The 13307-nt window shown below is 39.0% G+C and overlaps 1 protein-coding gene across 1 annotated transcript in view; it reads left to right on the top strand.

Moving 5' to 3' along the window:
* LOC115221455 (upstream stimulatory factor 2) overlaps positions 1-13307 on the top strand; it is a 30089-nt gene that overhangs the window by 14998 nt on the left and 1784 nt on the right. Inside the window, exons 2-5 of the mRNA XM_029791640.2 lie at positions 3298-3359; positions 7507-7652; positions 11535-11703; positions 12572-12706. Coding sequence (XP_029647500.1) covers positions 3298-3359; positions 7507-7652; positions 11535-11703; positions 12572-12706 — 512 coding nt within the window. The remainder of the gene's footprint in view (positions 1-3297; positions 3360-7506; positions 7653-11534; positions 11704-12571; positions 12707-13307) is intronic.

Raw genomic sequence — 13307 nt, forward strand, 5'->3', positions numbered from 1 at the left:
CTTGCTGATGCAGACCTACACCAGACTTTCTGGAGTTGGCATGATCATATGTATCATTCTTGGCTGAGAATCCATCTGAATGGTTATTTCAAATCTTTCATTTAACTCCTGTTGTTACCTTTTCTCCAAGATACTTTGCAGTCATCCATAATAACAACTTTTGCAAGCAGGAATGACCAATTGCTACCTATTATGTCTCTGCGACCCTAAGTATTTTAACTCTTTCATTATGAAGTGTTTGTTGAAGTGCGCTGTGGTTTGGTCTCTTAATTTCAAAAATAATGAAGAATTTAGTCAAATATCTTCACCATTGTTGCTCTGGTGTTTGAAACATTAATTAGCATGAAATTTTGATGGAAACTTTTAATTTAGATTACTTTCTGTTGAGAAGTTTATATGACAGAACCAAAGGTGGTCGTAGGTGAATTGGTATGAAAAAGGCTAAACACAATAACATCCATTCGGGATTACTCTTGGTGGTTACTAACCAAGAGTTCCATGTCTTACAAAAGTACAATCATCAATGTTGTTATGAGTGTGGCATGGAATTAGGGCCACTAACCTAACATAATTTACCTCTAGGCCTCTATTTAGACATTACTGAAGTTTTCATATTTCCAGCAGCAGTAATTAAAGATGGTAATCTCAAGGAATAATTTTTTTTTTAAGCACTCACTTGTTACAAGGTCCTTAGACCACTGAAAATGTAAGACCTTCTAGAATAAAATGGACGCTAGACAGAAGTGAAAAGGTGACGATGTACATTAGACTGAAGAGACTGGAGGTCATATTGAAGAGGAAAGACTGTGGAAGGGGATCCCAAAGTTCAGAGGTGCAAGGAAAGAAATTGGTACTGTAAAGTGCTTAGGAGTTCTTCTAGAATTTCAGGAATGCTAATTATCCTGCATTAATTATGAATAGATCTCACCAAGGCAGAACTTGATTGCATTGTCTTTTTTGTATAATGCTTTCTACAATATTACATAAAAATAAGTATCAGTTGAACAATGGGGTTGATGTAATTGATTTACCCCTCCTCCAAAAATTGCTGGCCTGGTGCTAAAATTCGAAACCAATATTACAGGTGTCACTTCGGAGCTTTTCTGTTTGGTTGCACTTTTTCAAAATTTTAAAATTTGGTGTCAGAAGATAATTCACTTGTTCCAGAAAAAAATTTTTTAAAAAGTTACAGAGGTTTAAAGTTTAATCATTTTTATGCAGTTAGAAAACAGGATTTGGAATCTGTCGTTTTCTGCGTGACTGTAATTGTAAGGTGACAAAACAGTAATGTCAACATTGCGATGAAAGCATGTGTTTTAAGCATTTAATAAGCAAAAAATGAGTAAACAACATATTTTGTAGTTTTAAAAACAGAAAACTGAAACAAATGAATTATGTTTTTTTTTGTAAACACTCCTAGTTTATACATGAGAGTTCCCAATGATTGGCTTGTTACTATGGAAACAGGCACCTATGTTTATGGCTTTTGAATGGCTAGAATTATCTAAAACTTGCAATCTTTAAAAGTTATTAACTCTTTATTTATTGATTTATGGTGAAAATGAATTTTATGTCAATAATGAGCATATGCAACTATATCAATACACCAAATTTGAAATCAATTGGAACAAAATTAAAGAACTTGGAAAGTGGCAGCCAAGCAGAAAAGATCCATTGTGAATGACAACTGATTCAAGCCACCAAATCACATTTTTATTGTTGTTTCTGGACTTAGTGCTTTTTACGAGGCACAAGTGAGGTCAGTTTTGGCAAGGTTTTCACAGCTGGATGCCTTTCCAAATGCCAACCACTTTACAGTGTGGACTGGATGTTTTTTAAGTGGCACCTGCACTGAAAGGGTCACCAAGTAACCTGCAAGACAAACATCTTTTGAGAGGAGAAGGAGGGCATTGGAGGGGGTGATCTTGTGTCAGATGATGAATGGTTATAGAGAGACAGAAACAGGTGTCTTGCTGTAGAGGAGGTACAAGGTTACTTGGCCAGAAAGAGAGAGAGAGAGAGAGAGAGATCAGGAATGAGGACAAAAATAGGTGTGTTGCTGCAAAGGAGATACCTGGTTACCCAACCTGAGGAAAGTGCAGGAGAAAGAGAGAGAGAGAGAGAGTGGGAGATAGCAGGATAGAAATGGTGGCAAAGTGCTGGGCATATTCATAAGGGACAGTGATCAGAATAAAAATGGATGGTTGAGTAAAGGCAGAGGGAGGTATAAATGGTGGGAAGTGCCAGGGCATACCCTTGAGGTTCAAAGGCCATAATATAAGTGGCAGGATATTGCCAAAGAAGCATGATCAGAGTGTGGGGAGGGGAAGTGGGTGGCGAAAACCTTGGTATATAGAATTGTGGGGAGGGGGTCTACGGATACAGAGAAATAGGGCTGTGAGGACAGGGTTGGGGAGTGAGAGGTAGGCATAGTGTATGAAGGAGGAGGAAATGTGGGGAAGAAAGATGTGAAGTGGTTTGTTGGGGGTAGGCGTGTGGAAAGTTTTCTTGTTATGTGTGGGTGGAATGCAGGTGAGGTGGGGGTGCTAGTGGATAGCAATAATACAGTGAGACAGAACCAAAAGGACGGGATTGGGGAGTGGGGGGGGGCAGTAAAGAAGTGAAAATGGGAGGAAGAAAAGAGATGCAGTTTGTTTTTTTGTGATAGAGTGTGTGAGAAGTTTTCTTTTTATGTGGGTGGGATACAGCACTTCTAGAACTCAGTTTTGCTGATGTGGGCAGGTCTTCTCAAGAACCTCATATCTCCAGACATCTTGGTCCATTGTCATTTCTTCTTGTGAGACCCAACATCCTGAGATAGGTCCTTACCACTTCATCCCATGGGTCTCCCTCTTCTGTGGGTCCCATCCACTTTCAGTGATCAGAACTTCTTTATGCAGCTGCCCTCATTCAGACGTATCACATGTCCAAACCAACATAGTCTTCTCTCTTGCATGCTACATTTGATTCCTCTTATGCCCAACTTTTCTCTCAATACATTTGCACTTTGTCGTACATGTGCACTGATGTTGCACATCCAGTGGAGTATATGTTTTCTGCATTCAGAGCCCATGTCCCCCTACCATGGAGTATAGCTGGTCTGCACACAAGTATCATACAGTCTACCTTTCGCTCTGAGAGAGAGTCCTTTTGTTGCCAGCAGAGGCAATTTGCTCTCTGAACTTCCTCCATCCTCTACTTATTCTAGAAACAATACTTTACAATATTTTATATATAAAGAGAGAGCGAGAGAGAGATGTATGCATAATAAAATGTTATTTCACTTGAATGTTTCAGCCAAGATAAAACAAATGACTCCAATGGATCAGATGATGTTCAGCTGACAGGACATGCAGAAGGTATTTCTTCACTTTCTTGCCCTTTGATCTACCTTTTCTTATTGCCACCTACACTTATCATACTTTCTTTTGTGCATCCCCCTTAATGTCTGTAGATGTGTGTGTGTGTGTATAATCATTGTTTAGTGTCCACTTCTCCATGCTTGCATGGGTCAAATGTGTATTTGTATCTATATTAGTTGTGGCACATGCTGGTGACACGTAACTGGCACCCATGCTGTGACACATAAAAAGCACCTTTCGAGCGTTGGAGCTCACAGAGGCAAGGTGGCCAATGCTGGTGGCATATGTAAAGCATCTTTCATGTGTTGGGCCTCATAGGGGCAATGATGAATGACCGAGACCTTTGCCATGTTTGAGAAGACGACCCATCAAGCTAAGTAAAATCCTAGTCATGGCAGATACTGGTGTCACACAAATGACACCCATGTCAGTGGCACATAAAAGCACCCATTACAGTCTCAGAGTGGTTGACTTTAGGAAGGGCATCCAGTTATAGTAACCATACCAAATCACACTGGAGTCTGGTGCAGTCTTCCAGCTTGCCAGCTCTGGTCAAACCGTCCAACCCATGCCAGCATGGACAGTGGGCATTAAATGATGATGATACACCCATGTATGTATATGCGTGTATAAATACACACACACACGCAGTATAAATACACAACACATGTATGTATATGTTTCTGTTGTAAACACCATAAATAGTGTTGTAGTTGTTTTACCAGTGTTCTTGCTTTTATTTCTAATGGTTTATTGATAGCAGCAGAAACTAAAAGAGTTGTGGAGCTGGAAATTCCACCACCAACAGCCGCTATTCATGACAGCTGACCTAAAATGCATTCCTTTCATTGCTGGAATTTTCTAAAAGAACCCAAACATTATTCATATTGTTCAATAATTCTATAAAATATAGGATCAGATCAGGACGGAATTGCAGCCCTCTCCCTGTTTTATCATTTCAACCATTTCCAGTTGGTCTGAACACTTCTTTCTTCGCTAAACAGTTTTGTCTTGTGGTTTGTTCTCTGTCACAGTCAACAGCTTCTGTTGTCGCTGTTTTATAAAACAAATGACTGTTGGCATTGTCTGCAATAGAATCATATATGTGATTACTTGACTTGCTAAAAATAGCACCCAAATCCTTCTCCAACCACATGCTTCTATCTCAACAGAGATAGGATACATTGGATAATATATATTCTGGATAGCTGTAAAGAAGGAATGGTCATGGTTGGTATATCTTTGGTTATAGGATTAAGACTCACCTGGAACTAATTATCAACTGTAAACCCCTTCACACTTGGCTGCCTCTCAGCCAAAATATTAAGATATTTAACATTTGTTGTTAGTTAAAAATGGATCTTACATCAGTTTTAATAGTATGTGGAAGTATTTACTGACAAAACATGAAACTGGTTGAGTATTCCTTAGTCATTTGTATAATATACCTCATGCTGTCAAATTGTTTAACCCTATAATGCCATGTCCCCAGTATACTGAGAACAGCCTGAATGAAATCTCTGCCAGATTCCCCTTAAATCTCTAACGAACAACACACAGAGAAAAAGCAGATAAACTTCCCTGGAACCGACAACCGATCATGTTGCAGCTTTGTAGTGGAGTGTGTTGGAGATCCATTGTTAACGATGTTCTCCATAGCTGTTGTTTACTTTGGTCTTTAATCGGAAAAAAAGGATCCTTTGTGAAGAAATACGGGTATGAGGAATCCAGTGCTTTGTCTGGTAAACAAACAGGGCCCAGACTCTTAGCAGTTGAAGAAATTATTGATGGTATTTATTCTTTGGGTGAAGAGTTTCCACTTCTGCAGACAATGAGAGTGATTCGGACAATGAAACTGGCGAAAGCGATGAGGAAAGTAACAATTCAGATGAACAAAGATGCTGCTTGAAAGATAGGCCTAGGGTTGTTAGGGTTCTGAACCATTTTTTTTTGTGATTCTGTCCATTAATTTGTTTGCAATTATTACTCTTGAGCTGTGTATGCAACTATTTATGATTTTGCTGAGGAGCCCCAGGTGGAGGGCAAAGTTGGACACAACGGCTGAGAGAGTTAAACATTATCAATCGGTCTGTTGTCACACACTCTCTCTCTCTCTCTCTCTCTCTCTCTTTCTTCTGTGTTTAACATCTGTAAATTTATATATTTTGCTTTTTCTTTGTTTATAGAAAAACAAACAACTAGAGTCCAGTAACAACAGAGATTGTTTTGTGTCAGCAGTAAAACTGTTACAAAGTCCATAAATAAGCCAAGTTTATGTTTTCTGACTAAAACAACCAGTTTAAATGCTTCTGATGAATATCTTCTTCAGAAAATTAATTTAATATCTTTGTAATTAACTTATAAATTCTAGAAATGTCCATTTATGTTTATCGTTTCCCCATGTTGTTAGAAATACTGGGTGTGATGCTGCATGTTTAGGTATTTCTCCAGAAACTGTTATAGGTTTGGCGCTGGTCAGTGTCACCTGTTAACTGGCCATCTATCATTGGTTGTCATAGAAACTATTTCCTGCAAGAAGAGTTGGAACTAGCAATGTAATGTTTAGTCCAGGATCACAGCACAGTGGCAGTAGCAGGGTATGAACTGCTCAACCTCTGGTTGGTAGTCACACATGTACATCTGTATACTCACACGCATACATATCATCATCATCGTCGTCATCAATTAACATCTGTTGTCCATGCTGGTATGAGTTGGACGGTTTGATCAAAGCTGGCATGCTGGGGATCTGCACTAGACTCCAGTCTGATTTGGTATGGTTTCTATGGCTGGATGCCCTTCCTAATGCCAACCACCCAGCAGAGTGTGCTGGGTGCTTTCACATGGTACCACATGGGCTCTTTTGCTTGGCACTGTACCGGATGATGTATCAATCACACTAAAAATTGATGACAATATTGTTACTTAACTTTATTCAAGATTATGATCATTGTTGCTGATGATGATGATGATGATGATCATCATCATCATTTCTGATGGCCAGAGGAACATGTTACATTGCTTTGTATGCATAATTAATTGACCCTAAACTTATTCTGGTAGACTTTTCAGAGTTTCCAACAAATATATACTGTGGTGGAGGTGAGGTTTGATAATTCGGTAGCTGGAGACTATAGATAGCTGACATGTTCAATTATCTTCTTTGATTTAGTATGAACTTGCCAAATTCACACTCCCTGACAGGTCAAGAGGTCATCAAGTTTTAAAATATGTGAATAGAGAGGAAAGCAAATTATTACTGTACCTCCACTATTCTAATCAATGGCAGGGAAATATGCATAAAGGTTAAAACAGAGAAAAGAGTGAGATGTGGGGTCTACTACATGGATATTAAAAGTATGTAAAATTCTAAGTTAAATGTCAACTTCTATAATCCATTCAAGAAATATTAGGTCTACAGTTAAATTGAATTAATCGAATAAAAATAGAGGCAGTAGTTTAGGATTAGATTAAAGATTAATCAAGTAGGGGTGAGAGAATCCATAAGAAGAGAACTTAGGTAAATTGTTTATTTAGGATTTTTATGTGGAAAGTTTAGGAATATTTTATTAAATAAATGTGAACTGTGGCTTAAGAACTTGTGGTTCTTTGTAATTAAGTTGAATTTACCATTGAAAATTTCCAGCACCTCCATTGCCACCTGTATTAGGAAGAGCACTATCTACATGAAATGAAGTAGTCTGTATCCATTCTTAGAGATCCCAGGTGAACTTGGCCAATTAAGTGCAGTTTCCCTTTTGTATGGTTATGTTATCTAGTCTTGCACTTTGAAGTGGTAACACCTATGTAATAACACACACTCAGGTGTTTTGACCAAGCACTTATATAAAAGATTATTCTTCAGATATTGGTTATCTAAAGGACATTTATCATGGTGCCTACAGTTACACATTCTATTCGGTATGTAGTCATAAGAGGCCTTATTTACTGAGAGCTATGTGCTATACTGTAAACAACACCAGCTGCAGTATAGGTAGAAGTAGTTTCTGATAGAGGGTCTTACTGTCAATTAAGGCCCTCCATCAGCTTTTGCACCTTTAATGCAGTTTTATGTATGATTTATGTTTTCTGATAAATTCTCCATTTAACCATCTTTCATTTTGTCTTTGGTTCCTTCTGGCAGGAATGACTGGGTCATATGAGGTCGGAGATTGTTTCTCTGCAGGTCAGGTGACCTATCGTGTTGTACAGGTGACACAAGATGGTAGTGAAGCAACTGCTCAGGTAGTGTCTACCACAGGGTTTCCCGCTGGTGCTCAAGTTGCTCAGGTGGGTGACATTTAGTATCCATAACCTCTCTTTCTCTCTTGCTCTCTCTCTCATGCAAACAAAAGCATTCTAATTTTGCATAAATTTCATATTTGATATTTTAAAATATTGTGTTAAGTACCATACGTAACACTAACTCCCTTCTTTATCCTTAAAACTCTTTAGCAAGAGAATGAACGTCACAACATTGTATATCTCCTCCTCCTCCCTAGTTTCCACAACCTACTAAGAAACAATTATTGTTTCTTTGAAATCCATTTAGGAACCTTTTTCAAGGGGTCACAGCTTCAAAGTTTTTTTTCTATCCACATCATCTGTATATTCTAGCTTAGTCTGTCCAACTGAAACAGGTTCCACTTCTTGTTAACAGTAGTGGGGGGTGGGGATAGGGTTCAGCTATCTGTAATGTTTCTTGCTCCAATAATATGGACAAAAATCTATCTCCATTATATTGCTGCGAGAAACTGAATGCAAAAATTATTATTGTTATTAAGGTTGCAAGCTGTTAGAGTCATTAACAAGATGCTTAATGGCATTTCTTCTCGCTCTTTACATTCTGAGTTCAGATTCTGCCTCGGTCAACTATGCCTTTCATCCCTCCAGATTTGAGAAAATAAAGTACCAGTCAGGTACTAATTTTGATGTAATTGACTAACTCATTTCCCTAAAATTGGTGACCTCATCATCATTTAATATCCGCTTTCCATGCTGGCATGGGTTGGACGGTTTGACATGAAACTGGCTTGCAGGGGGCTGTCCAGACCCCAACTCACTGTTGTGGCATGGTTTCTATGGCTGGTTCCCCTTCCTAATGCTAACCAATTAACAATGTATCAGTGCTGGGTATTTTTTACGTGCCACCCGCACTGGTACATTTTAAGTGTCAATGGCATCTGAAAAGACTAGCCTGTATGTGTGGATGACAGTGATTTTATTTAGCTTGACACTTCTCAAGTACAGCAAATTTCCACGTCTCCCAGTCCTTTGTCATTTCTTTAGTGAAGCTGAATATCCGAAAATCCTTTCTCATCACCTCATCCCACATCTTTCTGTGTCTACCCCTTCCACAATTAGAGCTCAGCACTTCTTTGCACAGCTGTCCTCATCCATACATACTGCATGACCAAACCAGCACACTCTTCTCTCTTGCACGCAACATCTGAGGCTTCTTATACCCAGCTTTCCTCTTAAATCATTTACACTTTGTCGTGTGTGCACCCTGACATTACCCATCAAGTGGAGCATGCTAACTTCATTTCTTTCAACCCTTCGCAGGTCCTCTGTAGTCAAAGCCCATGTTTCACTGTCACGTAACATAGTTGTACATACACAGACATCATACAATTTGCCTTTTACTCTGAGGAAGTGGCCCTTACTTACCAACAAGGGTAGAAGCTCCCTGAACTTCGCCCATCCTGTTCTTATCCTGGTAGCTACACTTTCAGAAGAACTCCACCACTGCTAACTTGGTCTCCTAGGTAACAGAAGCTATCTGCTACTTCTAATAATTTCCTGTCGTCTGTCCATTTCTAGTGCTTACTATAACACTCCACATTTGCCACACACACAGAGACTATGTTTCCCATTAACCATCCCTTGACCTCTTATGTGTTCAAGGCTTCCACTGAGTACAATGTATGGAGTTTCTACCAACACCCTTCTTACATATTGAACAGGGCCATCTCCCTGAAGGGACTTATGATTTGTCTGTTTTCCTACTTACTAGGACTTTGGTTTTTGCTAAATTAACTGTAAGACCCTTAATTCCAGACCTTGTTTCCACACCAGAAATTTCTTCTCTCGCTCAGTTTGTGATTCAGCTATAAGAACAAGGTCATCAGCAGAGAGGAGCTCCCAGACACAGCAGATCTTGAATTCCTCTAAGGCTTGGAGAACCAAGATACGCAGGAGGGGGCTGACAGCCTTGGTTGACTACAGAGTCTTTTGTGCTAAAATTCAAAACTATTATAGGTGTATTATATGTATTGTTATCATTATTTAACATCCCTGTTTTATGCTGGTATGGTTTGGCTGTTTGACAGGACCCAGCTAGTCTGAGGGGTTGATCACCAATGACTTCTTTGCCAAGGTTTCTACAGCTGGACGTCCTTCCTAACTCCAATTCCTTTACAGCATGTACTGGATGTTTTTTTCGCATGTCACTAGCACTAGTGGTATCACCATGTAACTTGCAAGACAAGACCCTTTTCACAGAATGGCGTTGCAGTGTTGTATGAGATAGTTTTCTTCTTTCTAGCCTTTGCATGTCTACATTCACTGCTCAGGTTCACTACATGTAGTATTGCTATTTGTATGCAAGTATTATTCCATCTGTCTTTCATCTTCAGAGAGAGAGAGAGAGGTCTTTTGTTACCAACAGAGGTAAAAATTCTCTGAACTTTCCCCAACCAGTTTGTATTCTGGCAGCTATACTTTACGAATTAGGTTATCAAAATAAGAGAAACCGTTTGCTGCCTTTAAGGATCCTCTTTAAGGGCATTCAACGAAACCTATTTTCCCTGTGTTCTTAGTGTTTATTACTCCTACACATCTGCCACTGACAAAGTCTACTTTCTCTGTTAACCTTCCAGTGATTCCACTCCACTTCTTGTGTGCCCGTACTTTGTATTGGGTACACTGTATGAAATTCCTACCAATATCTTTACTACATATTGAGCTGTGCCATTGTCCTGATCGATTAGGAGGCATATTACCTGTTTTCCTGTCTTCTAGCACTTAGGTATTTTATAAGTTAACTTTAAGACCATTTGATTCCTGGCTGTGCTTCCACCCCTGGAATTTCTTTTCTAATTCTGCTACCATTTCAGCTATAATAACATAGTTATCAACATAAACATGTTCTTACAGGTAATTGGTTTTAAACTCCTCTGTTATGGTCTGGAGGACAACGATAAACAAGATGGGGCTGAGAACTGAACCGTGGTGAAGTCATGCCAGCACACTAAATTCATTATTGCACTTTTTGCTAACTTTCACCTTTGTACATGGGTAATACAGCTCTAATCTGCCATTCATAGACTTCTAGCTTCCACAGCAAATGTCAGATCAAGGAGCAGAGGATTGTGTCAGAGGCTTTCTCCAGGTCGACAAAAGCCAAGTCCAGCAGCTTACTTTTGGTTAAATACTACTGTAATTGCCTTGCTATAAAAAAAAGCACTGGTGATACTTCTCCCTGGTACAAAACCAAAGTGCATCTCAGCTAATCTTACTTTCTTCCTGAGTAGTTAATGGTATAACTCTTTCTGTAATGTTCGTGGCCTGGTCCAGCAATTCAATTACTACTCTCTAAGACATCCCCTTTAATTTTGTAGCATTTGACTATAATGTTCCTGCTACACAAGTTGTTGGATATGGTAACTCCCTGTACAACCTGACTAGGCCGTATCTCACTCTGCCAGACATTTCAAGCATCTCAGTGCTAATTCTTCTTGGACCAGGAGATTTCAGTCTTCATGTCCTTAATCGCTTTGTGTGTGTGTGTAACAATGTGAGGTTAGCTTAGTGTACTGTAGTGATTGTGATCAGAACAAGGTGTTGGGTGACAGCTATGTTAATGATTAAAATTAATTTGGTGATACATAGCTGTCATGACTAACCAATTAGCTAAACATCATGTTGCTCTTCTAATCATAATTAATTCAATAGCCTCAAATTTTTTGAATGTTGTGACTGATCAAGTCAGTGGCCATGACCCTCTAATAAATTGAATTAACAATCAAATTAGTTGAGGCCATAATTTTTTAGTCACTTTTTTAATTAACCACTGTAATCCTCTAATCATCAAATTAGTTGTTTAAAAACCCCTCACTAACCGTTCTATAACATTGTTTGTTGCAATTTTTTATCTGTTTCTCTCAACAGGCTGTTATTCAGACCCCTTTCAGTAACGGAGGAAGTCCAACACCTGAAAGCCAGACAGAAACAAGGTTTACATATTTCCCAACTTCTGGGTCGACAGGAGAAAGTGCAGTAGCATCACCAGCAGAGGTGCCAACTGCCACAGCAATTGGACCTGTCACTGCAGCTGGAGGTAAGTCTCTCTCCCCCCACACACACAGCAACAAACATTGTGTGTTTGTATCTATTGTGGTGTATAGCAATCAAAATCTGTGGATTTCAATGAACCTAACTGCAAAACAAGCCCAAGCTGTAGTACTACTGTACTTCACAGGCAAGTAGGGATCAGTAGAAGGGACACACCTAAGTTTTGAAACACAATTGTTCAATGTGTTGCTCTTTTTGTGGATGCTTAACTTCCTTGAAATAGTAGCTAAATGTCTCTCAAATTACACAGTCCCACCTTAAAAAATGAATGACTGTGTTGGAGATGCAGTCCAAGATATATAAACAGACCAGCTGATGATGGCTGGAACACTTTCTGGTTTTTGAATAGAAAACTTCTTTATTATTATTATAATGCTTGATGACAGAGAGGAGTTGTCATTTTTCTGTGGCCCCTTTTTTTAGGGGCCTTGAAGATTAATGAAAGAAAGTTATCCTCAAGTCTGTTTCCAATAAACTCTGTTCAACACAATCCTGACCGATTAGTGATGATGGAAACTATTCACCCTCGCAGCCTCTTATTAACGAACCATTTTTGTTCAAGGCATCAACTTCATTATAGCAAAGCGATTTTACTAAATCCTGCCGGACATGAAGGCAGTTTTTCTGACCAAAGTATTTCCATTTTGATTTTTGAATCATTTTCTAATGGCTGAGAATAAGAGGGACAATGTTAACGATCTTATTTTAAGGTCTTCACTCGTTTGTGGCAAGGAGATCTAGCTTGAATTCTTGCGACAGTCTTTTTCCCTTTCATACCTTTTAGGTGACCACTTCAACTGGTGTTCATTGGATTGAGTCCATTGTTTTTATTTATTGTTTTTCAACGTTTTTAGGTCAGTTCTATGTGATGATGTCTCCTCAGGATGTCCTTCAGAGCCAACGTAATATTGCTCCCCGAACAAACTACAGCCCTAAATTAGATGGCAGATCGACACGTGACGACCGTAGGCGAGCAACACACAATGAAGGTGCACTATTTCATTTATTTTTGTTTTAATTTGTTTACAGTTTTCTATAATAGATTTCTTCTAACTCACTCTCTATGTGAGTTAGGGGACAAAAGGGGAAAAGAAAATTTTAACTGGTGAATTTAGTGTAGCAGGAAAAAAGGCAACAAAGTATTGAGGGTTCAGTAGGAAGGTGAAGGGGTTATCCGTAGCTGCCACTCCAACCTGACCCCTAAGCATGGCTGGATCACACATTGACATTCTTGCTCTGTGGGCTTCCCTTAAGCACAGGTTAAATATATGAATATTTTTCAATTCAACATGTTGAACATACGCAAATCAGTGCAGATGATGACGGCAAATATGGCAGCTGTCATAACTTCAAGTAGGCAACTGAGGTACGGAGTTGTAAAAGACATTTCTGTACTTATCATCATCATCATCATCATCATCATGTTGGGATGGGTTTGACTAAACTTATTGAAGCCGTATCCTACAACAAAATGTCCTTCTTCTTGTCATCAAGCTTTGTTTCCAAGTATGGCATATATTCCACTGGTCTTTCTCAGGATAAACCGCTCAATGCCCAGATATGGTTTTGTGATGATGTAAATACAGACAA

This window comes from Octopus sinensis, linkage group LG18 (genome assembly GCF_006345805.1).
Source record: "Octopus sinensis linkage group LG18, ASM634580v1, whole genome shotgun sequence".
In the NCBI taxonomy this organism is placed as follows: domain Eukaryota; kingdom Metazoa; phylum Mollusca; class Cephalopoda; order Octopoda; family Octopodidae; genus Octopus; species Octopus sinensis.